The 23,767-nt window shown below is 40.5% G+C and overlaps 2 protein-coding genes across 2 annotated transcripts; one reads left to right on the top strand and one right to left on the bottom strand.

Moving 5' to 3' along the window:
• The first annotated feature begins 1,081 nt into the window (after nucleotides 1-1,081).
• Nucleotides 1,082-3,290, top strand: LOC136206670 (acyl carrier protein 1, chloroplastic-like). The gene is made up of 4 exons (XM_065997814.1): nucleotides 1,082-1,241; nucleotides 1,749-1,856; nucleotides 2,449-2,571; nucleotides 2,932-3,290. Exons 1-4 carry the CDS (start codon nucleotides 1,191-1,193, stop codon nucleotides 3,058-3,060), a joined length of 411 nt encoding a protein of 136 aa, XP_065853886.1. The 5' UTR covers nucleotides 1,082-1,190; the 3' UTR covers nucleotides 3,061-3,290.
• A 3,206-nt stretch (nucleotides 3,291-6,496) lies between these two features.
• Nucleotides 6,497-10,029, bottom strand: LOC136207117 (protein CANDIDATE G-PROTEIN COUPLED RECEPTOR 2). The gene is made up of 6 exons (XM_065998397.1): nucleotides 9,503-10,029; nucleotides 7,775-7,966; nucleotides 7,301-7,463; nucleotides 7,101-7,203; nucleotides 6,930-7,011; nucleotides 6,497-6,820 (listed from the first exon to the last, which is right to left on the bottom strand). Exons 1-6 carry the CDS (start codon nucleotides 9,806-9,808, stop codon nucleotides 6,743-6,745), a joined length of 924 nt encoding a protein of 307 aa, XP_065854469.1. The 5' UTR covers nucleotides 9,809-10,029; the 3' UTR covers nucleotides 6,497-6,742.
• Between the last annotated feature and the right edge of the window lie 13,738 nt (nucleotides 10,030-23,767).

Genomic DNA, 23,767 nt, shown 5'->3' with positions numbered 1-23,767 from the left:
CTATCTAGACTGCTTAAGCGACGATGAGCAGTAACATTTTTTATTGTGATTTTTTTGTTCTATTATAATTCACTTTTGAGTTGTTTCAATGATATTACTATTGAAATGTTGATGTTTGTATACTTTAAAAGATACATGGTTCAAATATACATGTTTTTATATATTAAATAATTTTATATTGTTATTTTTTAGATAATATAAACATATTTTAATTGAATTTATACAATAATTTGTTTATTAGCAAATAAAAAATATAAAAACACATATCCGATTAATCCCGACTAATTCCCGATTAATTCTCGAGACTCATTTCTACCCGACTAGCGCCTAACGTTATTTACAATCTTGATTGAAATAATTTATTTTTCTCAATACATCAGGTGGCCCTTCAACTTAACTAAAAAAATCAATTGATCCTCTAAATTTCAAATGTGTCTCTTAAATCCTATGGAGTTATTTACAATGACCTATTAACTTCTTAAATTTGTTTAAAATAACATACTGGTCTAATGAAGTAGTTACAATTATCCATTAGTTTTCTGAAATCATTTAAAGTGATGTACATTTTCACTTGTATAAACCTCCTCTTGGCTTGCCACGTGGATTTATAAAGCTAATAACGAGCAGTGTTTTTCACCTGGTCAGTGACTGACCAAGTGAATTTGATCAGTCACCGTTAGATCTAGACTTGTTAAAATCATAAGGTGAAGATTAAAACAATCGTATGACTTAGATTTACACCTCTTAGATCTAACGGTGACTGACCAAATTCACTTGGTCAGTTACTGACCAGATGAAAACTACTGAATAACGAGATATTGTTAAAGTTTAGAGAATGAATTCAATTTTCTCGATAAATATAATTTCATTGTGTGGAGGATGTCAAAATTTAATTTTAGCATTTTTGGATTTGATTTAAAATAAAAATCCATATTTTAATTATTTAAGAAATACTAATAACATATGACGAGGTATTAATTAATTATATGATTAGTGAAAAAAATAAACGTTTTCATAATTTGGCAAAAAAAAAAAAAAAAGTCTTAAAAAAAAAGTTAAATGGAAAGGGGAAGCAAACGCAAATAGGCCACCTATAAATCTCTAAAACGACCCTCCCATTTCGTTCACCTCGTTTTCGCCGTCTCTTAGCACACTCTTCACGCTTTAGACTTTAGAGCAGCATTCTTTCCATGGCAGCCGCCGCAGGTTCATCCGTCTCTATGCAGTCTCGGCCGCGCGTGGTATTCTTCTTCTTCTTGTTTATTTTGTATTTCATCATTTTCTTATAGATCTCTTTACGCTTGCATTTGATCTCTAACTCTTTCTTCCACTGATTATTGATATTGTTTATGCTAGTTATAATTGGATTGGATCTGGAAAATCCCGGTTCGAATTTGATTTACAGAGTTCTGTTTATTGCTTTTTGTTGATTTAGTTGTTTCGAGATTTTGGATGAGATCCAGTTGTATTTAATTGGTTTTTGAAGATTTGAATTTCGTGATCAGTGTTTTTAAGTGATTTTCAAAGCTCAAATCCTCTGATCTGCGTAATTAAATGTTTTGGAATTATCTGTAGAGTCTTAACATAACAAGGCTTTTAGACAAGCTTACATGTCTTTTTCCCTATCTCTCACCTGGAAAGATGGTGGTTTGGTTGGAGATGTGATTTGATGTTGCTTTCTTTACTTTTTTCTTTTTGGATTTTCATTGTGGATTGAATTAATTTCTTCATTGTTTGATGTTAAACAGGCTGCCGCCAGATTATCTAGTCTGAATTCGATTTCACTCGGTAGTCAGAGAAGCTTCCTGTCTTTTAGAGTGCGACCATTTTCAGCTCGTCTTCAGATTTCTTGCGCTGTATGTTTCCCCTTCGATGATATTCTTCTTTAGCATTTATGGTTGTCTTTTGTTTTTTATTTGAAGAAATATATGTCAGCATCTTGCAAAAAAAAAACCCTGAATTTTGGCTGAATTAGTTTTGATGCATGGCTTTATCTTGCTTATCGTCACACAGAAGTATCTCCATATAAATTTTAAACAATAGACTTCATTTTGATGTGCAATACTGATGTTGTTTTTGATTCGTACCACTCTGGAAGGTAAATTAAGTGAACTTTAATTGGAAAGAGAAACCACTTAAAAGTGCCTTATCAGTCACAAAGTGAGTAAGGAATTTATTTACTAAAAAAGGGGATAATAATTGCTATATACATGCATGATAAAAACATCTATATTTAATCTATTTTTGTCAATGTGGTGTTGTACAATCCATGTGAACGCCAGGAGGAAAAGTTTGAGTTAAATAAGTTTGGACATAATTACTATGTTTGTTAGATGCATCCTATCAAGCAATTTTACTGTCTTATAGACGATGATAATTTCATGAATTGCAATTTTCATAGCTGAGCGTTGATTTTCTTCTTGTATTTTTTCATCTGATCTTGAGCAGGCCAAGCCAGAAACAGTAGATAAAGTGTGTCAAATAGTGAAGAAGCAGTTAGCATTAGCACCAGAAACTGCCATCTCCGGAGAGTCAAAATTTGCAGCACTTGGAGCAGATTCTCTTGATACTGTATGAAACAAACCCTTCTCTTTGTTGATGTTTTTCCTCCTGTGGTTATTGGTTGATATCACACCTAGCACATTTTTCCCGTACATCTACATTATTCATAGAGTTTTGTCATTCAATTAACTAGTGGATGCTGCTTTGTAATCACCATTTTAACCTCCTAAGAGTTGGCATGACATGGTGATTGCCTTTTGAACCTTGTTATGTTTAGAGACATTGTTTGACACGACTATCATTTTTGTTGCATTTATATAGATCACATGACAATCCATTTTGACGCCACTAATTAGCCGGGTTGCATTCTCTTGTTAAACACAACTAACATTGATACTGACTTGTTGGCATGTATTATCTTGATCGCAGGTTGAGATTGTGATGGGACTAGAGGAAGAATTCGGTATCAGTGTGGAAGAAGACAGTGCCCAGAGTATTGCAACAGTTCAGGATGCTGCAGATCTTATTGAATCACTTGTTGAGAAGAAGGGTGCTTAGAAGAAATGTTGATCAGAATTAGAACTCCCTTTGCCTTGAGTTATGTTCTTTATTAGCCTGTTATAGGAGTGATTGAACTGTGTCTTGATGTTTTTGTCAGTTTCTCCTACAGAACGTACGTCTTAAATGTTAGAACTCTTGAGCCTTTATATCGTTAACTTATGAAATTGTGCTGCTGTAATTTTCTTTTTTCCTTTTTTGAGAAAATGTTCTAGTTTTTATTTGGTTTATTTCTGGTTTGGCTGCTCAATTCCAATGTGCGCTCGTGTCCTATTGGGGCTTAAGTCTGAACTTAGCTACCCTATAGGATTCAGAAACAGAAACACCTGATCTTATAGACACATATGAATAGGGCTGTAGGGCTTTAATCGAGCCAAGCCAAAACTGCTCATGCTCGGGTTGCTAGAAAATGACGAGTTCAAGTTCGAGCTCAACATTTTAATCGTGAGCTGCTCGTTCATTTATATTTGTTCACAGGTTGTTAGAAAATGATGAGTTCGAGTTTGAACTCAACATTTTGTTTGTGAGCTGCTCAATTATTTATTCATGAGGTTTATTCGTGAGCAGCTTGCGGATTCTATTCATGAACTCAGAGTTCTGAAACTTACAAAACTAAGGTTTCACGTAAAATTATGCAGTTTACCTTTCCTCTTTTATAGAAGTGCTATTATTAAAAAAAATAATAATAATTCAAGTAAGCTTGCTAACCAGTGTGTTCATGAATATTATATTCGAGCTTATTTATGAACATATAATTGAGTCTGCTCGTAAGATTTTTAGTAGAGTTTCATTGTTTAAGCTCGGATCGTTTATAAATTTAACCGAACATGGTTGACATTTTATTGAGAACGATTCGGTTCATTTATAACCTTAGATATAAACAAGCTATAAATTTTGCTCTACCATTTTAATTTTACAGCATAAGATAGAGAGGCCAATTGTATATATTGACAATTTAGCCAGGACTCATAAAATCCATAAATTTTAATTTCAACTCAAATTCATAAGATATATTGACAATTTAGTCAGGATTCATAGAAACAATAAATTTTAATTTCACCTCGAATGCATATATAATCAAATATTGCTGAAATTCGGTATTATATTTGGATTTTACTGTAATGCTAATCTATTTAGCATTTTGGTGTTGCTAATAGTAGCAAATTGTTTATGTTATCTTTGAAAGATCTACTAGTCTTTGCTTTAGTGGTACTACTTTTGTACTTTTGACTAGAAAATGTCGTAAAAGTATTAGTGGTACTACTTGAGTGTAAGTCCAAAAAATGTCCTTCACTTTCTACATCTAAACTACACCATGATCATCAAATGTTGTACACCATGATCATCAAATGTTGTCAGATCCGGATCTGATAAGCCAGTCCAACCGGTTGAATCGAAAAATTGTCAGATCTTTTGGTTCGAGTCATATTAAGTTTTCTAATTATTAATAATTCAGCAAGAATCAAAGTAACTCGACGGTTCAACCGGGATCCAAATTGACACAATCTTTTAATTATTTAAAAAATATGGAAAAAGTAAAAAAAAAATCATTACATTTAGAAAACTTTAAATATTAAGTCTTATTATTTTCATAATTCAATGATTTTTTTTTTCTACCTAAATAATAATAACGGGTAAATAATTATAAAATCTCTGCGTTTTTACCTAATACACTACTTAGTCCTTCTGTTTTTAAAAATAATTATATAGTCCCACTTTTTTTCCCCTAAACCCTTAGTCTTTATGCTTGAGTCAATGGTCAAATTATACTAAATAAATTTTAAAATACCAAAATTACCCTTTACTTTATGTTTTAATAATAAAACATCTATTTTTCTTATTTTATATATTTTTACTTTTTTCTTACATAATCACAATCTCTCCAATATAAAGTAATTGATTTATTAATTTTTATATAATTATAGAATTTAATTTAGCAACATAAAATTTATTGACTAAAAAATAAATGAAAAATATTTTAAAAATTATTAAAATAGGAATAAGACTGTAATTGTAAAAGGTGTTTTTTTTTTACAATTCTAATAATTTTATCTAATGAAGAAAAAATATATGATTTTTAAAAATCATAAAAGTTTATGATAATAGTTGATGTTAGTTTAAAGATATTATATTAAAAAATAAAGAAAAAAATAATTAAAATTTAAGAAAATTAATAATAAAAAATTTCAAGTATATTAATTTTGGTATATATACGTAGTTCAAAAAATTATTAAATTTGAAATTAAAAGATAAATTTTTTTTTATGTAATAACTAGGGGCAATTTTGGACTTTTATTTATAAAAACAAATTGAAGGACTAAAGAATTTATCAAGATAAAATTTAAGGACCTTATAATAATATGATGGACTTATTAGTGTGTTAAGTAAAAACAAAAAGACCTTATAATTGTTTACCCAATAATAAAAGGCTTAACTTTTAACTACGAGCAGGTTAATGCGAAAATTACTATCAAATAGAAACATGATGGTGATGATTTTATAGAGTATTAAATTCCAATTGAAAAAAACTATTACATCATCTAGTCTAAATAATCCGAATCATTTGGTTGAACCAAATGACCTATGACCCAATTGTAAATTCGATTTTATGTACGTTTCGATTCTGACAACATTAATCAGTTAAGAGAATTTACTCGTCAGGTTATAAATGGTATAATTGAGGTTTAATATTAGCAAATTGAGTTAATTACACATGTAAGTCAAACATTCCAACTCAAAACTTATTCTGAACTGCAAAAAAAAAAAACACACTTAACCTACTGATATGTAACTCTAATACATAAAAATATGATTTCTAAAATTGACCTAGTTTGTCAATGTTAGGTAGTGTAAATAAATCGAGCAGCTCGACGTTCAACTCGATTTATAAATATCCTGAGTTTGAGCACAACAAAACTCGAGTCAAAAGCTCACGAGCATGCTCGATTATAGGTTCATGAACAAACCCGATTATAATATTCATGAACACACTCGTGAGCAAGCTTAATTCTATAACGGGAAAAGTAAAATAACATAGTTTTATGTAAACTTTAATTTATAGATTTCAAAATTATGCATTAAAAAAATTTCAAATGAATATAATTAATGAGTTATTCGCAAACGAAATTTATAAACAGAATTAACGAGCTACTCCGAAGCAGCACATGAGCAAGATGTCAAGTATTAAGCTCTTAATTGTACCATATATAACATTATGGTAAAATTATTCTTACCTAACTATAAAACTATTTTTTACAACTTATCCCAAAAAAGTTAAATTAAAACATTCCAAAGCTAAACACGCTTCAAATTTCGGTCATTTTTGTGAGTTTTTCGGCAACAAAACTGGACTTGAACGTTTAAACACCGTCTGTGTAATTTAACAGAAAATTCAAATACTGTATATGCAATCTAATTACCTGTAAGACTCATAACATGACACTAGAAAAAGCAAGGACACTATTATCTGGATAACTTTATTCAGTATTACTTACAGAGTTAATGTCAAATGCTGCTAAAAGCCTTGGGCAACATGAAAGATCACAAGTACTACAACTACATTGTACATAAAGCAGCATATCTGATACGGTTTTGACTAAAGATGTCTTCTACTGCAGCAATGTTTCCATCAAGAACCATTTCCGCTTCTATCTACAGACTGCGATTCAGACCTCTCTCGGCATCACTCCCAATCAGCATCAAAGAAACCAGCATCTTTCATCTCCGAATAGTATACGTTCTCCAGATGCAAATCTTCCTCCTACACTCATAACAAAAGCAACCACCGATCAAAACCTGAACAGTTTGCGAAACTAAGAAGTAAAATTGTGGTTTTGAAAAATCTAGAAAATCCAACACTTGATGGTGACCTGGAAAAAGTCTGCTAAAAATGTTACGTATAAAAGAGGCAGGTAGAAGCTATGGTAGCAAACGATTGTGGTGCCGTATAACCTGCAAAGGAAGATCGAGGGGGAAATATAAAATAACAAATTTTATATGATTGCTGCAACATTTATAGTGAGAATCTGATCCGGAATTACCAGAAACCAAAACCAGCCCCATTGCCGGTAAAGGCACATGCGAATAGAGCTAGTGCATTCAAGATGCACATAATAACAATGTACTTGTAGAATGCAGGCCTTGCTGCAAAGAAAAAGAAAGACAACACGAGTTCATTATAAACTGCTCCGGAAATAGCAGGAAAGACCTAGTGCCAACATTTTGTGCTTGATAAACTTACCGGGTAACCTTTCCCTCCATTTGGAATGGTACATGAATAATATGAAGCCATAAACTGCAGTTAGTACTAGCCTGTGGATAACCCACAAGTTCCACTTCGTTTTTTGTGGTTCTTCTTTGCTATCAATGAACAAAGGGATCCCAAGTCCAAACATATAAATTGCCTGTAAAAGACAAACCATCAAATCCAAGGTCCACCCCATATCATCTAGCATACACACTTTGGGTACAGTACAAATATACGAGGGAGAAGCGTCATCATGCATGCTTCAGGGTGTAGATTAGATATGAGTTTGCATTTTTTACATGCTAAAATTTTAAATCTGGGAATAACAAGTTAATACCACATTTTGCAATGCAAGGTAAGTGTCCGCAAACTCTAGCCTACGAGATTTTAATGCTTGTTGCCACATGCCAGTATCTGAAAAAGCTAGTTACAAGAATAAAAAAAAGGCTTTCAACAACGCAGAAATACCTTTAGCAGTATATCCAAACCCACAATGATTGCTGAGACAGCAAATGTCCGTGTCAAAGCTTCCAATCCACTTGCATAATTGCCTTGGAGTAAAAAGGCAATCAAGCTTACTTCCAGAAATAGCATTCCAGATGTGGTAAACAAAGATAATATATTCCACGTCAGTTCTTTTCCAGGAGTGCATTCCCATGCCTGCATTGATGATGAGAAAATCTTAGTTCATTGTAGACAAACGGCCCAATGGTATTATTAAGAAGTAACATAGAAAAATAAAATAAATCTTCAAACAGATAGATTCTCCCAAATCATAAAAGACAATTTTCGATCAGTTAAGTACAAGTGAAAGCGAAGATACACTACAAACTTGTTCATATGACAGAAGAATATAATAAGAGGCTTAGCAGATGTTGATTCAAGATTTGCAATGAAACAAACTAAGAAAGGTATCTACTTATTAAGAAAGAGAATGATACTAAAACTGCTAATGGGCATGATAAGCAATGCAATAAGTCCCCATTATCCGAACAAGTGGTTACAAACAACCTGGGTAAACAATGAAAAACCGACCAGCATCCCATCTTAATCTATTGTCTAATCAGGCCATGACATTGCTAGTAACTAGTAAGACCCTAGAAAGATGCTCTGAATCTTAAACTGAATAAATAGAAAGTCATAAGACATAGGAAGGGCAGTATGCCAATATCCTCTTAACCGTGTTATTGACTGTAACAACTAGACTCCTGCAAGGTAGTTGATAAGCAATTCCGAACCCAACTTTAATGTGTTTCTTTGTAAGAAAGAACAAAATACAAAAGCCTAAATCCCGAAATGGCTGCACAAAAGCCTAAATCCAAGACACACAAATCTTAAGCCCCTTGAACAGAGATAACTAAGACTAGTACTCCCACTTAAAGTTCAGTATATGTGTTCTGTAAAACATAACCTTTATAAGTAAAGTAAGCTTAAGCCCTTGAACAGAGATAACTAAAACTAGCACAGTTGACCAATGTAAGTATACGTGTTCTATAAAACGTGGCCTGTATAAGTAAATTAAGCATTAGAAATTCCAGTGCAATATGCAACAACAAAAAAAAAAAAAGTTCCCAAGCATCAGTAAGATCATAGACAACTCCACATATTATTTCTATGGAAGAATCTGCACAAAATGCACTTAACCATTTAAAAACTGTCACTATTGTGTAAAGAAACCATTATTTCAATATAACAAAGCTAACTTAGGATAACCCAGGTTGAAGTAGAAGAGAAAAAAGGATAAAATGGAGTGAAGGAAAAAGTTTGGACATGGCAGACCATAAAGAAGACCACATAACTAACTATCTTATTGATCATAAGATATTCTGTAGCAATTAATTGTTGACATCATTTCAAGAATCCAAAGTTTTCAAGTACATGAAAGTTTCAAGTAGGGTATAAGAGTAACAAACTTGGGAGTTACAAAGATGAAAGGGGAGACTCAATTTTCATTTATACACCCTGCAGATAAAACATCCATGATATACATTTAAGAATTCAAATCCCACAATAATATATGTACATTTAACAATCAACCCCAATATAACAGAACAATTCGAACTAAAAGCTCAATCAATGGGCCCATGAACGTAACTGAAATTAAAAAAAGAAAATTGATAAAGAGTGGAGCTGTATACATTCAACATAGACAACTAACAAGCCAATCATCTAGATTCCAACTTGAAATTCACTAACCTGAAAGCAGCACCAAGCAAGATTGAGCAAACTAACAAGCCAAAGAGTCCCATAATAAGCGATCATTATATACGATCTTCCATGAGACAACTTAGTAACGCTCTTCTTAGCCTGAAAAGCCAAGTACGATATAAACGCAAGAGAAGCCAGAATGAGAATCACATTATGCAAGAACCCGTGACACTCAAACAGCCAATTAAACGATCCGGACCCGTGAAAGCCTCCCTCTGTCAGAGTAGAATTAGGTTCTTGCGATAGAGGTAGTGAAAGCGACGATAAAGACGCTACTCGGCGGTTAGGTTGCATTTTCTTAGGATACGAAAGGAGTGGAAAACCCTAACCCTAGACTATACAATGTTGGCTCATCTATCTGAATGGCAGAACTGTGGATGAAATTAGTGGATTTTGAGCTGTAGTAGTGAAGACGACGTTTGACGGAGCGATACTGGAGATCCGATGGCAACAGACTTACCGGTGAAAATCTATCAGATAGGAATTTTGTACAATATTTCAGATAGATGTGGGAGGATTTGCTAATCAACATTTTTTAATGGCTTAATACATCATTTGTCCTCAGTTTGTCCAAAAAATTTGATAGGTTACCAGAACTTTCCAAGTATTCCGATAGTTCCTCGAACTTACATAAAATACTCAGTTAGTCTTTTAAATTTGTATAAAATGTAATCATTTAATTACTCGATTGTAAAAAAGCAAGTTTAATATGGAATATGTATTTTACGTGTCTTAGAATGTTATTACATATTTCAAAAACTAAGTAAAAATAAAGTTATTACTTGCTCAACTATAAATCTTGTATTTTCTAATATTACAACCGCAATACTCCGATCTTAATTGTTTTACTTTTTTTTAAGACACATGCAAAATATTTTCCGCATTTAACTTACTTTTTTTTTGTGCAACCGAATGATCAATTGATTACATTTTATGCAAGTTCAGGGGACTGACTGAATATTTTATGCAAGTTCAAAGTTCAGGGATCAATCAACCTTTTTGGACAAGTTTAGAAAATATTAAGCATTTTTTTAATTATTTAAACATATATTATTCTCTAATTAAAAATTCTTTTTGTATGCTTTTTTGTATTTATTAGCTAAAACATAATTTTTGGATGCTTATATACAATTCCACAATACGAAATTATATTTGTACATCATTCTTAATAAAATTAATAAAATTACATGTCACTTGTAAATATCTTAACACAATTTCAATATGACATTAACAAATTAAAAGTATGAAGGAGCTAAATACACTTTGGATGAGGCTGCCATATAGGAAATATAAGGATGAGATGTTTGGAGATACCAAAGGTAGTGTGAAATATTGCTCTTACATTTCGAAAAGTTTTCACGATACTTTTCAAGAGTTCTGTAAGGGTGTCTTATGGGATATTGGAAATGGTAAATTTGTTAAGTTTTTGGACAGATAAATGGCTTAATGGCTCTACTTTAATTGAGGCAGCTTTTCGTCCTCTGCCTTCTTCCATTTTGAACTTTACTGTGGCGGATTGTATCAGTTTTGATTGCAATTGGAGATGGTCGTTTTTTTGATTAATTTTTGGACAATCAGTGGTTACTCCGTATTTGCCAAATTCATGTTAGTGTGGAGGATGATAATTTGGATAAGAGGTGTTGGAGCCTCACTAAAAATGAAAGTTTAAGCTATAAGTCTGCCTATCAACTTGTTCACGGTCTCGATGATCCTATTTGGTAGAAATTACAGTCTATTAAGGCTCCTCACCATCTCTATAGCTTCGTGTGATTGTGTGCAAATCACAAACTCCTCGCGAACGGTGAACGTCTTCGCCACCACCTTCCCTAGAGTTCATGGTGTCCCCGGTGCAACCTCTTCACCGAATCAGACCCTTATGTCCTTAGAGACCACTGGTTAGAGACTGCTGGTACTGTTGCGATTTGGAAAAAAAGATATTCCAACTATTAAGACATTGATTTTTTTTACTATCCGGAGACATACTGGTTTCTTTGGTGTTTATTTATTATGAAGGTTGGGGATGATTGGCCGTTAAAATTCTTGACTACGTGCTGGCTGTGTTGGAAATGGAGAAATTTTTGGACTTGTGGTCGAAAGGATGAGATCTCGTTTAATCTTATTCACTCCATTCGGGTTACTGTTACGAGCTTTCGAGAGGCTTGGAAAACTGAGGATAATGTTGTCTATGGGATTGAGAAGACTAATCAATTCATTGGGTGGTCTAAACCGAAAAGTGGTTGGTCTAAGCTTAATAAGCATGATTGAGGCTTGTTAGAGGGTCCTGCACAATAATTTGACATTTTGGATTGTTGGTTCTGGCATCACATTAGTTGCAGTGGATTTTTTGAGCCTGAATTTGGGGGGAGGGGGGGGCTCTATTTTGGTATAATATCTGTTTCTTGGAGTTGGAATCAGACAACCAAAGGTTATCCACTGCATTGGTCCCTTAGTGGACGTCGCGAGGTCTCACAAGAATCTAGTGGTTGATATTTGAAACTTCATTATTTCTTTTGATCAAGTGGAAGTTCGTCATATTTTTCGAGAACAGAACCACGTGACAGATTCTCTCACATCTGGTACTCATGGCTCGAGTCTTGGTTATACTAAGATTGTTCATCCTTCGGTTTTTACTCTTCGAATTTTACAAGATGATATGATTTGACTTTGTTTTCCCCCGTCTTATATTGTGATATGCTTGGTTTTGCTTGTTTTCTTTTCTTTTTCTATGCTTCTATCTTCTTTGTTTCCTTATAAAAAAAAAATTAAAGTTTTGTTATATAGGTTGTAGGTCAGATTTTGGATGGTGAGGGTTAAATTATTATACAAAAATGAACAAAAATGAGATAAATATTTGGAAGAGAAAAGTAGAAAAAATGTATATGATTTACTATATTTATAAACACTAGTTTACAAATAGAGATTTGTGATATTACGATGTTAAGTTCTAATAATGTGTGCAATTGATATATCAAGAGGTCAGTAAAAATTTAGGCATACAATTTAGGCTTATCAAAATTGGCTAAATCTCAACCAATGTGGTAATAAGTTAACATTTCTATTAAATTGTCCAACTTGACATGATTTTTGACATGCTGCATAATATATGTGGCAATACATCAATAAGAATCTGACATATACACAAAATATATAAAATAATTTCATTCATTAAAAATATAATAAAATCTTAACCTAAACTTACAGAAACTCAATCCATACAATGTTTGCAAAACCGTATTTTTTTTAATATAATTGTTAACTTACCAGTGTTACCAAATAATAGGTAGCGATTAAAGACCAAACTTTCAGATATATCAAGGGACTAATAGTGCTTTAAGTTGATATTTTATCTATTTTTACCCTTTAATTCTTATGAATTATTTGGATATTTATGACTATTAATGAGAATTTTGATTCATTTTCATTTAGATCCAAGAAAGATGGTATTGGTAGATCATTTATGCTTAATTAGAGTACAATTGACATTTTGGAGGAGTAAAAAGATCCAATTGGAGAATTAAAAAGTGAAGTTTGGATTTTTTTTTATCTAGGTGTGGACTAGTTATCTATCATTCATGGATTGGCCGTCCACTTTTAAAAATCTGCATTACAGAGCATAGTTTTTAGATTCAAGCAATGAAACAAAAAACTTCAACTTTTGGATTACAGCCACTCTTGATTGATAGTACGAAAACTATAAGATCCAATTGCGTGGTTAGGGTGAAATATAAGTATGATGGCACTATAGAGAAATATAAGGCTAGATTGGTTTCAAGGGGTTATATCCAATAATCTGGGATGCGAACACAGTGATCCTGGCCTTCGGTGATGATGTCTGGTTGCCGATGGCTCATCCCTGCGCCGGGAAAGGTCCCTGCGGATACTCCGACGAGCAAGATAATTAGTAGCTCAAGAGTGTCTATTAATCAATTGTGTAAGAGATAGAAAGAGTTACCCGCCCGGATTCCCAAGATGAGCTGTGTATTTATAGAGGGTGCCTGGGCTTTGGGCCCTCCTGGGCCTTGGGCCTTTCTGGGCCTTCAGGCCCTGATTCATATCCCGAATCAAGTAGTCCCCCCCCCCCCCCCCGCCGAAGAGCTAAGCCGAGTATTTAATGCGAGAAGATATGGGGCGGCATCTGTTTCTTGCCCAGATAAATGGTGGACAACTGTAAGAAGAGCTCTTCGGACTAATCTGGAAGAAACCTTTGGGATTACTGCATGCGCTTTTTGTTTGTAGCGCCGCATTAATGACGTTTGTAATTAAATCCCCCGCATGCGCCGTAAGAATTTATTGAAAAAATGAGCTGTGCCGGCGCCTATTACCCTCCCCAGCTATAAATACTAGAAGAGGTAAGATGAAATCTCTTTATTTCATTCTCCAATTTTCTTTGAGAAAAAATTTTCTGTCTGCTTTCGTTTCCTGTGGGCTTTGTCTTTCTTCTGTGATCGTGTCGGCCTACCCTCATTTGTCCGTGCACTGAGTATTTGGCGGTCACCCGATAATTGTTGCTCTTCGGGAGATTCCTTGCGTCAGAGTTTGTCGTAACTTTTGCTAAGGTTAGTAGTATAATCTCTTGGCCTTGGTTTTTGCGTTTTTCTTTGCTTTATTTCGACTTTTCTGGGGAGGGGTATTATGTCTGAGGGTTCTTCACAGGGAGCCCTAAGCAGACTGCCGCCGATTTCCCCTGGTGACTTCACGCTTCGAGATTCTTCACGGACGCGAACGGTATCGCGAAAAAGGCGAGCGGAAAAGGATAGTGAAAATAGCACAGTGACCGGTGCGGCGAAGAAAAGGAAGAAATCCATTGTTCGCCCGCCGCCTACCATCGAGCGTCCTGCCGGAGGCGTTGCTGCCGGCGTTCTAGAGGTGGTAGTTGTTGTGCCGGAGGGTCTGATTACTGTGGAGCGGCCCCTTGCCGCGATTTATGAGGAAATGCGTGAGAGGGTGTGGACTCGATCTCTTAGGACTTCTAGTATTGAGGGTAAGCGCTTTGAGAGAGCCGAGCGTCCTAAGAGGCCGGAATCCCTTTCGGTCGAAGATGCCTATAGTATAATCGTCTCAGCAGACCTGCCAGCGATATCTGCGGTGTACCGACTCGGAGAGCCCTACGAACTGGTAGCGTTGGGCGAAGAAAATAGAGCCCATTCTGCGGGTGGCGTAAATGAGCTCATCGTTTACGAAGAGCAATTAGAATCGGGGATGAGGTTGCCGCTCCTGCCCTTTTTCGTAGAAGTGCTGAAGGAATATGATCTGTGTCCTGGGCAAATACATCCGAACGGCTGGAGAATGATGGTCGCCTTCTACTCCCTGTGTCGATCTGCCAGGTATCGAGCAATAGGTCTAGTCTTTCACGAGTTTTTTAAACCGAGCAAGGGGCAACGATCTCAACATGTCACGTTCTCACACCAGAAGTTCAAAGTGATGGGTGGTTTGAAAGATAAATCATCCGAATACTGTCACCGCTACTTCTTGGTGAGGAAGCTTGATGGGGACTTTCCTTTTCGGGTCGTATGGAACGATGACCCCATGGACTCCAGTCGATGGCTGAAAACCCGCCCGAAGCTTCCTTTCGAGGAGAATTTGGTGACGTATTTGAAAGGTCTTCCATCGGATAAGGATCATAAGCAGGATGTAGATGAGTTAGTTCGTCATTTTCTGGCCGCTGGTTACTACATTTGGAATAAATGGCGGATGGCCCAACTTAGAGGGTGGTCGGCTGCGGATTTCGAGAAATGGAAATGGGGATATAACTTCAAAGCTGGAGAATTGGCGGAATTGGAGGCGATCTCCGTGAATGTTGCCGTTGTAGGTGAGGGGCTGGGATTTTATTTTGCCTTGTGAATTATGTCGCATGTAATATGTTGTTGGGTATTCGAAATGTCTTATTCTTTCCCCCTTCTGTATGTGCAGGTCCAGGAGATCCCCGTGTCAGCATGGACTTTGACACCAATGAATTCAGTGTTGGTCTGGAGACCGCCGATGAGGCGTTCGGAGGAGCTTCAGGTTCATTGGCTTCGTTTTCCTCGCTCGAGGATGCGAACCAAGTGGTGCAAAGCATGGGAGGGGTTATCGATGTGCGAGAAGATGTTGACGGAGTAGTTGATGTCCCGCAAGGAAAACCCGTGAATGATCCAGCTACCAATGAGCCTGAGGGCGATGTGGGGATGATCGTCCTTGAAGAAGAAACAGGCGGTAGTCCGACTCATGGGGTGCTTGCTCGGAAGCGAAAAAGGGATACGGGGAAAGCTGTTGATGAGTATGTGGCCGGGGAAGAGCCTGCTAGGGAAAATGCAGCTGGGGCCAGTGAGGGTGCCAAGAAACCATGCTCTGACGGCGGGACCAAGCTGTCTGCTGACGTGCCGGATCGAGTAGGAGATCATCCGGAAATGGTTAAGAGGATGGAAATGAAAATCTCCAAGTTCAGGGATTATGTTATGAACTTGTCAGTGCACTCGGATATGATGACTTCCGATCTAGCTCGCGCGGTGGCTCATGTTGCCAGGGTCCCCGGGGAGCATCAGCGGATGGAGGGGGCTTCAAAAATGAACCTGGGCCTGGAGACCTTATCGGCCCTTGGTGTGGTGGGTTCTCCTATTCGCACTGTTAGCCTTGTTTTTCCTTTCATGATTTTCGTCTTTTAACTTTTGTTACTTTATGTAGGCTATCCAGAATGCAACCCGGGTTTTCGACATGTGCGTTAATGATGATTAAGTTTTTCGTGATATGGAAGACGGTTTGCGGAGATCTATCAGCGATCTCGAGGAAACAAATAAGAACTTGGTGGCTGCACGGGAGCTTCTGGATCGCCGTGCGGCTGAGATTACCGTTTTATCCGAGAAGCTGAAAGTAGAGACGGCCGGTCGAGTGGAGCTCTCCCAGAGGTTGAAACAAGATGTCGAGGAGATTTGTGCGTACAGGGTGTTGCTCAGGATGGCAGTTGGGTGGACTCATCGAGTAGCGGAGACTTTGAAGGAGAAAATGGGACGGGCGGCAGTGCTGGCCGAGGAGAACGAATCTCTTAGGCAACAACTGGAAGCTGCGCGGAAAGAGGCTGCTGATCTTCGTGCTCTCGCTGGCCAGCGCGAGGAGAAACTCATAAAGTTGGATCGTATGATGCTGATCACCGTTGCTCATTCCGCAGGTTACCACGTTCCCCCGGAGGTGATCTTTGCTCCGAATGTATATGACAAAGCTGCCCAGGCGAAGGCTATCGAATTTTGTGGTCGTTTCAAGAAGCAGTAGGCAGTTTGTACTTTGTCCATTTTGTTTTCAAAGATGTAATGATGATTCGTACAATCTGAATCTTTTTTGTGATATTGTATTGTTCTAATTATGTCCTGCATGTTGATTTGATTGTAGTTCATTGTGATGTCTTTCATGTCTTTTCCCCGTTGCGCTATAAATAGGAGCCGGATTTTTCGTTGTGGACTTGCAATTCTTCTTTCACCATTTCCTTTCCTTCTTTAGCTAATTTTCTCAGGGAAATGTCGCTTCGGGACGTCGTCAATCCAGCCCGCGTGTTGGAGGTGCAAAAGGCAATATCGGCAATGCCACATCCCTATGTTTATTGTCCCCCGTCTGAGGAGAACGATCTGGAAAGAAAGGTGAGGTATTCGTCCCCTGTTTGGATGAACCGGGACTGGGCCTCTCAAAGGAGGAAAGTGGAGAGTGAGAATTCCGTTCTTTATACCGGATCCGTCACCGATTCCTGTGAGGTTGTTGTCAGCGCGCTTTCTACAACAGAAAAGAAAATATGGTCTCATGAGGGCATCGGGTATCTCCACCCCGATGAGACCGTCGCTCCGGTGCTCAATCCGCATCCTTCCTGGATAAAAAGGCTTCTAGCCGACGAGATGGAAAGGGTGATAAACTTGCCTCATGAGATGGAGTACCATCGGGTAGGGCGCCATGCCTCGCCAACGTGTCCATATGGACCGACGTTCGTCGATCCCATCAAACCTCGAAGTGCGGTCTTCTTGGAGTTTGCGAGGCAGGGTAGTCTTGGTCCCGTTCCCGCTAACCCTAACCATCGTGTGACCCAAGTGGGCAAAGCCTGTTTGTATCATCGGCAGAACGGCCATAATACCGATGAGTGCGTGGACTGGAGAGCGATGCACCAAGATTTGATGGATGAGGAGGCTATCCCGAACCCTGATCGTCCTCAATCTACCTGAATGTGTCAGGGTTGCTTATTCGTTTGCTGTAGCCATATGAATGTTTGTAATGGCTCTTTGTAGCAGGAGTGACCTTGTTTGTAGTTTGATATCGTAGTTGATCTTGTAGTTTGCGAGTTTATTTTAATCTATGCGTCTTTCATGTGAGATGACTTGAATATTATGGAGAGTCTCGAACGATAACATTCGGATGTTATACTCAGATGCTCGAGGAGTTTTATTATTTTATTTATAAATGAAATGGAGCGAAGAAAGGGGCGGAGCTCTGCGTACTCCAAATCGTTCATTATGTGGGATTGTGAGATGACGTATTAGGCATTCGAGATGTTCGAAGAGCCTGATGTTAACATTTGAATGTTTATTTGGCGGAGAATGCGATAGGGTTCTGCTCGCTCAAAATCGTTAATAAAATGATAGTTAGATGATGTAGGAGGCGTTCGATATGATCGAAGAGCCTGGCGCTAGCATTTGAATGCTTAGTTGGCGGAGAATGCGATAGGGTTCTGCTCGCTCAAAATCGTTAACAAAATGATAGTTAGACGACGTAGGAGGCGTTCGATATGATTGAAGAGCCTGGCGCTAGCATTTGAATGCTTAGTTGGCGGAGAACGCGATAGGGTTCTGCTCGCTCAAAATCGTTAACAAAATGATAGACGATGTAACCAAAACATCTCTATGAATCGTGATTCGTGTACAAGTTATTGATAATATCTCTTTAACGTTTGGATATTCCAGCTATTATCGTAAACCATCCTATCTAAAGAGGCGATTTTGTAAGCTCCATTGTGGAGAACAGTATCAATCTTGTACGATCCCTCCCATGATTGGTCGAGCTTTCCTTGAGCTAAAGGGGATTGGGTAGCCGCGGCGTCTCTGAGCACAAGGTCTCCGACCTGAAAAGTGCGGGAGCGAACTCTTCTATCGTGATAGCGTGCGACGTTCTGCTTATGGGCCGTGATATGCAAAAGAGCATTAAGGCGCTCTTCCTCGAGTCGGTCGCTGGCTTCCCTGAGCTCCGCGCTATTGTCGACCTCTTCGAAACTGGTCTGTCGGGGGGAGCGAAGAATGACTTCAGATGGTGCCATTGCTTCTGCCCCATAGGCGAGGAAAAAGGGGGTACGTCCTGTTCCCGTATGAGGGGTGGTGCGGTATGACCATAAGATTGCCGCAATGTGATCGGGCCATGCCCTGCCTTGGTCGGTTAAACGTGCTTTGATCCCTCGAAGGAGCGTTCGGTTGCTTACCTCCGTGAGGCCGTTGCTCTGAGGGTGAGCTACCGACGTGTACCGTCCTTTGATACCCCAATCTACGCAGAAATCGCGAAACTGACTTCAGTCAAACTGCCTCCCATTATCAGTGATAAAGGAGTGAGGGACCCCGAATCGGTAAATAATTGTTCATTTGAGAAAACTGATAATGTTGTCAGCGGTTATCTTGGCAAGGGCTTCAGCTTCGATCCACTTGGTAAAGTGGTCGACTGCCACGACCACGAAATGCTTTTGTGCTAAAGCCATTGGGAAAGGGCCTAGCAGGTCGATACCCCATACCGCGAATGGCCATGGTGTGATGATACCTTTGAATGGAGCCGCCGGGGCGTGATGGGTATTGGCGTGTAGTGGACATGCCTGACAACTGCGGACCAGATGCGTTGCGTCGGAATCCATGGTCTGCCAGTAGAAACCCTAGAGCCGGGCCTTCTTTGCAATTGTTCGGGCGCCTTGATTCGAGCCACATACGCCCTAGTGAATTTCCTTAAGACAGTGATCTCCCTCTTCCTCGGATACACAACGCAACCAGGGATGCGTGGCAGATTTGCGATAAATTAAGCCATCATGTAATGCATAACGCCAAGAACGCCGAACGACGAGGGATGCCGCTGTCCGATCTGCTAGGAGTGTCCCATCCCGAAGGTATCCGATAATTGGGCTTCTCCATCCTCCTGCCGCGGCGTCTGCTGAGTCGATCTGTAGTGAACTCTCGGTGCGAATAGCTGGGGCGCTTGCAATTTCGATTAAGGTGAGCGGGTCACTAGACTGTTCGCCTGCTGCAAGAGTAGCGATAGCGTCTGCTTCCTCGTTCTCCTCTCGCGGCACTAACACCAGGTCAAGGGCTACTCCTTTTGTTTTGAGATCATTGAGTAGGGATGTGGCGAGGGCCAGGTATTGGCACATTGTCGGGTCCTTTGCCTGGTAAGCGCCGCTGACATGGCTGACGACAAGCTTCGAGTCCGAGCATATTATCAGCCGTCCGCTCACTATTGTTTTCGATAGCCGAAGGGCGGCGATCAAGGCCTCATATTCGGCCTGATTATTAGTGGTCGGGAAATTTAACCGGACGGCGTACCGCATGTGGAGATTGCCGGGTCCTTGATTGGCTATACCAGCGCCTGCCCGTCCGGGAGCGCAGGACCCGTCAATGCTCATAGTCCAGATATCGTCAGTGCGAGCTGCCGTTGTCGTAGGCTTGGTGCTAGCACAGCCGGTAAATTCGACAATAAAATCAGATAACGCCTGAGCCTTGATCGTCGTGCGGGGCTCAAAATGGACGTCAAACTGGGAGAGACGAACGGACCAGTTGGTGATACGCCCAGAAACCTCTGGTCTTTGTACGACCTTTTTTAGCGGATAATTGGTCCTGACCACGATTGTGTGCGCTTGGAAATATGGTCTCAGACGTTCTGAAGCTTGGGTGATGGCGAATAGGGCTTTTTCCACCTCGGAGTATCAGATTTCGGCTCCCTTCAGCACTCTGCTCAGGAAGTAGATTGGAAAAAGCTCCGTCCCCTCTTCTTGAGTTAAAACGACCCCTACCGTTTCATCCGTGATGGTGAAATATAAGTGAATGTCCTGCTCTGGTTTCGGCACCGAGAGCAGAGGGGGTGTTGCGAGGAAAGTTTTTATGGCGTTGAACGCGGCCTGGCAATCCGTAGACCACCTAAAGGGGTGCTCCTTCTTGATTGCTTTATAGAATGGGAGACATCGCTGCGCCGAGCAGGAGATGAAACGTCCCAGAGCGATGATTCTTCCATTGAGCCTTTGTACCCCTTGCAGATCGCGTGGTGGTTCCATTGCTAGAATTGCTTCGATTTTTGCGGGGTTAGGCTCGATGCCCTTTTCTGATACCACGCAACCCAGAAATTTGCCACTGCGAATTCCGAAGAAACATTTTTCCGGATTCAGCTTGAGGTTATAGGCTCTGAAGATTTTAAAAACTTCTGCTAAATCTCGCGAATGGTCGCCCTTTTTAGTGCTTAGGACCACCATGTTGTCGATGTACACCTGTACTGTCTTACCAATGAGATGGGCGAACATCCTATCTACCAAACGCTGGTACGTGGCACCTGCATTCTTTAACCCGAAAGGCATGACATTATAACAATATGTGCCTTCGTGTGTAATGAAAGAGGTTTTCTCGGCGTCGGCATGGTCCAAAGGGATCTGCTGGAAACCGGCGATGGCGTCAAACTGAGACAAGATCTTGCGACCAGCAGTTTGATCGAGGAGTTGATCTATGTTAGGCAGCGGATAAGAATCTTTGGGGCAAGCTTTATTGACATTCGTGAAATCTACACACACGCGGTACTTTCTGCTGGCTTTCTTTACAAGTACAACGTTAGAAAGCTAGTCCGGATAGTTGACCTCGCGGATAAATGTTACAGCTAGGAGTTTGTCGAGCTCCGCTTTTACTGCGGCCTGCTTGTCTTTCGCCTGCACTCGCATCCTTTGCCTCATTGGTTCGACAGAGGGGTCGATATTCAGCTTGTGCATTGCTTTCTCAGGTGCGACCCCCGTGATGTCCCCGGTGCACCACGCGAACACATCCGAAAGCGAGTTTCGTTCCCATTTTCACTATCTTGTTATCCCCGAGGATACAGTCATCGACTGGTTCAATGGGCACGGGATTGTAACCCCTCATGTCCATCAGACCGTCCTCTAGGTAGAGCGCTGTTCGAGGTTGAGTCGCCTCCCATTGCAACATTTTGGCCAGCATACGATCTCCCTGGATGGTGATCTTTCCACGCGGAAGGGGCAAAGTTAAGCATAGTCCGGAGATATCCACCGTGGCCCTTAGGGCGGCCAGAAGAGGCCTTCCGATAATAGCATTGTAAGCCAGGGGGATATCGACCACCACCCACTCTGCGGTATTCTCAATTTCCTCGACCCCTTCGGCCAAAATAGTCGGTAGTGTAATAACTCCTTTTACCGGCACTTCGATTTCTGAGAGGCCAACCAAAGGGAAAGTCCCGGCCTGGAGGGCGGTGCGAGTATTCTTCATTGTGCGGAGTGCTGCCCAGGTGAGCAAGTTCACCGAACTTCCGGTGTCTACAAGCACTCGGTGAGTTTTAAAACCTACGATGCTAATGGTGACAACAAGGGCCTCCGAGTGGCTGGTACGGAGTGGAGGTTGCACCGTTAGCGTCTGCCCGATCGCCTTTCTCTTACGGGAGCACTCGGGCGGTGCGGAAAGTGCCGGTGCTCCTTCCCTTATGACGTGTATTTCCCCATGGTACCTTGGCCTCTTTGGCTCCTCTGCTCGCCCCGCTTCCCTCTGCTTCGAGCTTTGCTCCCTTTGCCTGCTCGCCTTGGGTGGTGCTCCCTGCTCCGTGATCCGCTCGATCTCCTTTTGTAGTTGATATCAGTTCTCCGTGGAGTGTCCAGAGGATCTGTGATACTTGCAGTATTCTTTTTCTGCCCGGGTTTTGCCCTTGTCTTCGGCTGGGACCTGCTGTGTGAATCGGCGAGGTGGATTCTGAATGGCGTAATGCACTTCCTTGCCCCGGGATCGATCCTCCTCTTCGCTTCGGGTTGGCGCGCTCGGCTCGGGCCGGAAAAGGCATCAGAGCCTCCTTGCGGACTCGGGCCTCCTCACGCGGTTCCGGGATCATCCTGCCTCTATCCTGTTTGTGCGTGTCACCCTTGGCCTTGTCCCTTTCTGTCTCCTCGTAGCCGGCGGGTCGGTCACAATCATCGTATCGGACAAACGTCTGTGTCATGGTCATCAGCTCTTCGAAAGATCTTGGGATCTTTCGGAAACACTTCTGCTTTAGAGGCTCGCAAGTGGTCCCCTTTGCTAAGGCGTCGTGGGCCACCTCCAGGTTGAGGCCTTTAACTTGCGAGGCCATGTGATGAAACCTTGATAGGAAATTGCGCAGAGGCTCGGTTGTTCGTTGTTTGAGCCCGTTGAGGTCCGAACTGATTTTCCTGACCTTTGCCGCTGCGGCAAAGCGGGAGAGGAAAAGGTCCTTTAGGAGATCAAAAGAATCAATGGATTCCGGGGCAAGTCCCCGATACCATTCCTGCGCACTGGATGAGAGAGTGGTGGGGAAGACCTTGCACATGATGTCCTCATCCTTTGAGTATAAATTTATGGTGCTCATGAACGATGCCACATGGTCGTTAGGATCCTCGGTCCCTGAATATTGGGCTAGTCGAGGAGCTTTCCAGTCGCGCGGGAACCTCTTCTCGATAATCCTTTGCACCAGTGGTGTTTTGCTGGAGGTGATGCTTCCTCCCATTACGCCCCCGAGGGCCCTTTTGTCGAGAAAACGTTGAATCTTCAGTTCCAACAACTCTTCGCTATTCGCGACTGTAGTCCCCTCTCGCCGCTCCTCGCCTTCTCTGGTCGCAACGGCCCCGGCTCCTCTTCCCGCGATGACCACCGCTTCTGGGGCCTGTTCTGGCAAGGCTCCCTCCTTCTGTAACTCTGTCGCCTCTTTAAGGTATTGCCAAATTTTGGCATTCTCCTCCTTCAGGCTTCTCTGCTGGTCTATGATCTTCATCTGAGCCGCCGTGTGTACGGCCTGGGTCGTCTGAAAACCTTGGATTGCGCTGAGGAGTTGAGTGGTGTTAAAGGTCTCCTCCTCTTCAGGGCTTACCTCCTCCATCAAAGGCCCAAGGTTTCTGGGGGAGATCGGAAGGTTTTGGATCACGCCTCCGGCGTGCGTCATGGAGCTGGTTGCTCCAGCTTCGGGTACTATAGTTGGAGCCGAGTCATCAGGGGTTTGCATCTCGTTTAAAGTTCTGGAGTCACTTGTAGTCCACGTTCACCGCACCAAATAATCTGGGATGCGAACACAGTG

The sequence above is a fragment of the Euphorbia lathyris genome, chromosome 9 (genome assembly GCF_963576675.1).
Source record: "Euphorbia lathyris chromosome 9, ddEupLath1.1, whole genome shotgun sequence".
NCBI classification, from domain to species: Eukaryota; Viridiplantae; Streptophyta; class Magnoliopsida; order Malpighiales; family Euphorbiaceae; genus Euphorbia; species Euphorbia lathyris.
This window is presented reverse-complemented; position numbering and strand designations above follow the sequence as displayed.

What these genes read in the sequence shown, in the direction of transcription:
- LOC136206670 (XM_065997814.1), top strand. Translation starts at nt 1,191, where the DNA reads ATGGCAGCCGCCGCAGGTTCATCCGTCTCTATGCAGTCTCGGCCGCGC. An exon ending in GTCTTCAGATTTCTTGCGCT is followed by an intron (nt 1,857 to 2,448) that starts GTATGTTTCCCC and finishes GATCTTGAGCAG; the next exon opens with GCCAAGCCAGAAACAGTAGA. An exon ending in GAGCAGATTCTCTTGATACT is followed by an intron (nt 2,572 to 2,931) that starts GTATGAAACAAA and finishes TCTTGATCGCAG; the next exon opens with GTTGAGATTGTGATGGGACT.
- LOC136207117 (XM_065998397.1), bottom strand. Translation starts at nt 9,808, where the DNA reads ATGCAACCTAACCGCCGAGTAGCGTCTTTATCGTCGCTTTCACTACCT. An exon ending in TTGCTTGGTGCTGCTTTCAG is followed by an intron (nt 7,967 to 9,502) that starts GTTAGTGAATTT and finishes TCATCAATGCAG; the next exon opens with GCATGGGAATGCACTCCTGG. An exon ending in GGGGCTGGTTTTGGTTTCTG is followed by an intron (nt 7,012 to 7,100) that starts GTAATTCCGGAT and finishes CTTCCTTTGCAG; the next exon opens with GTTATACGGCACCACAATCG.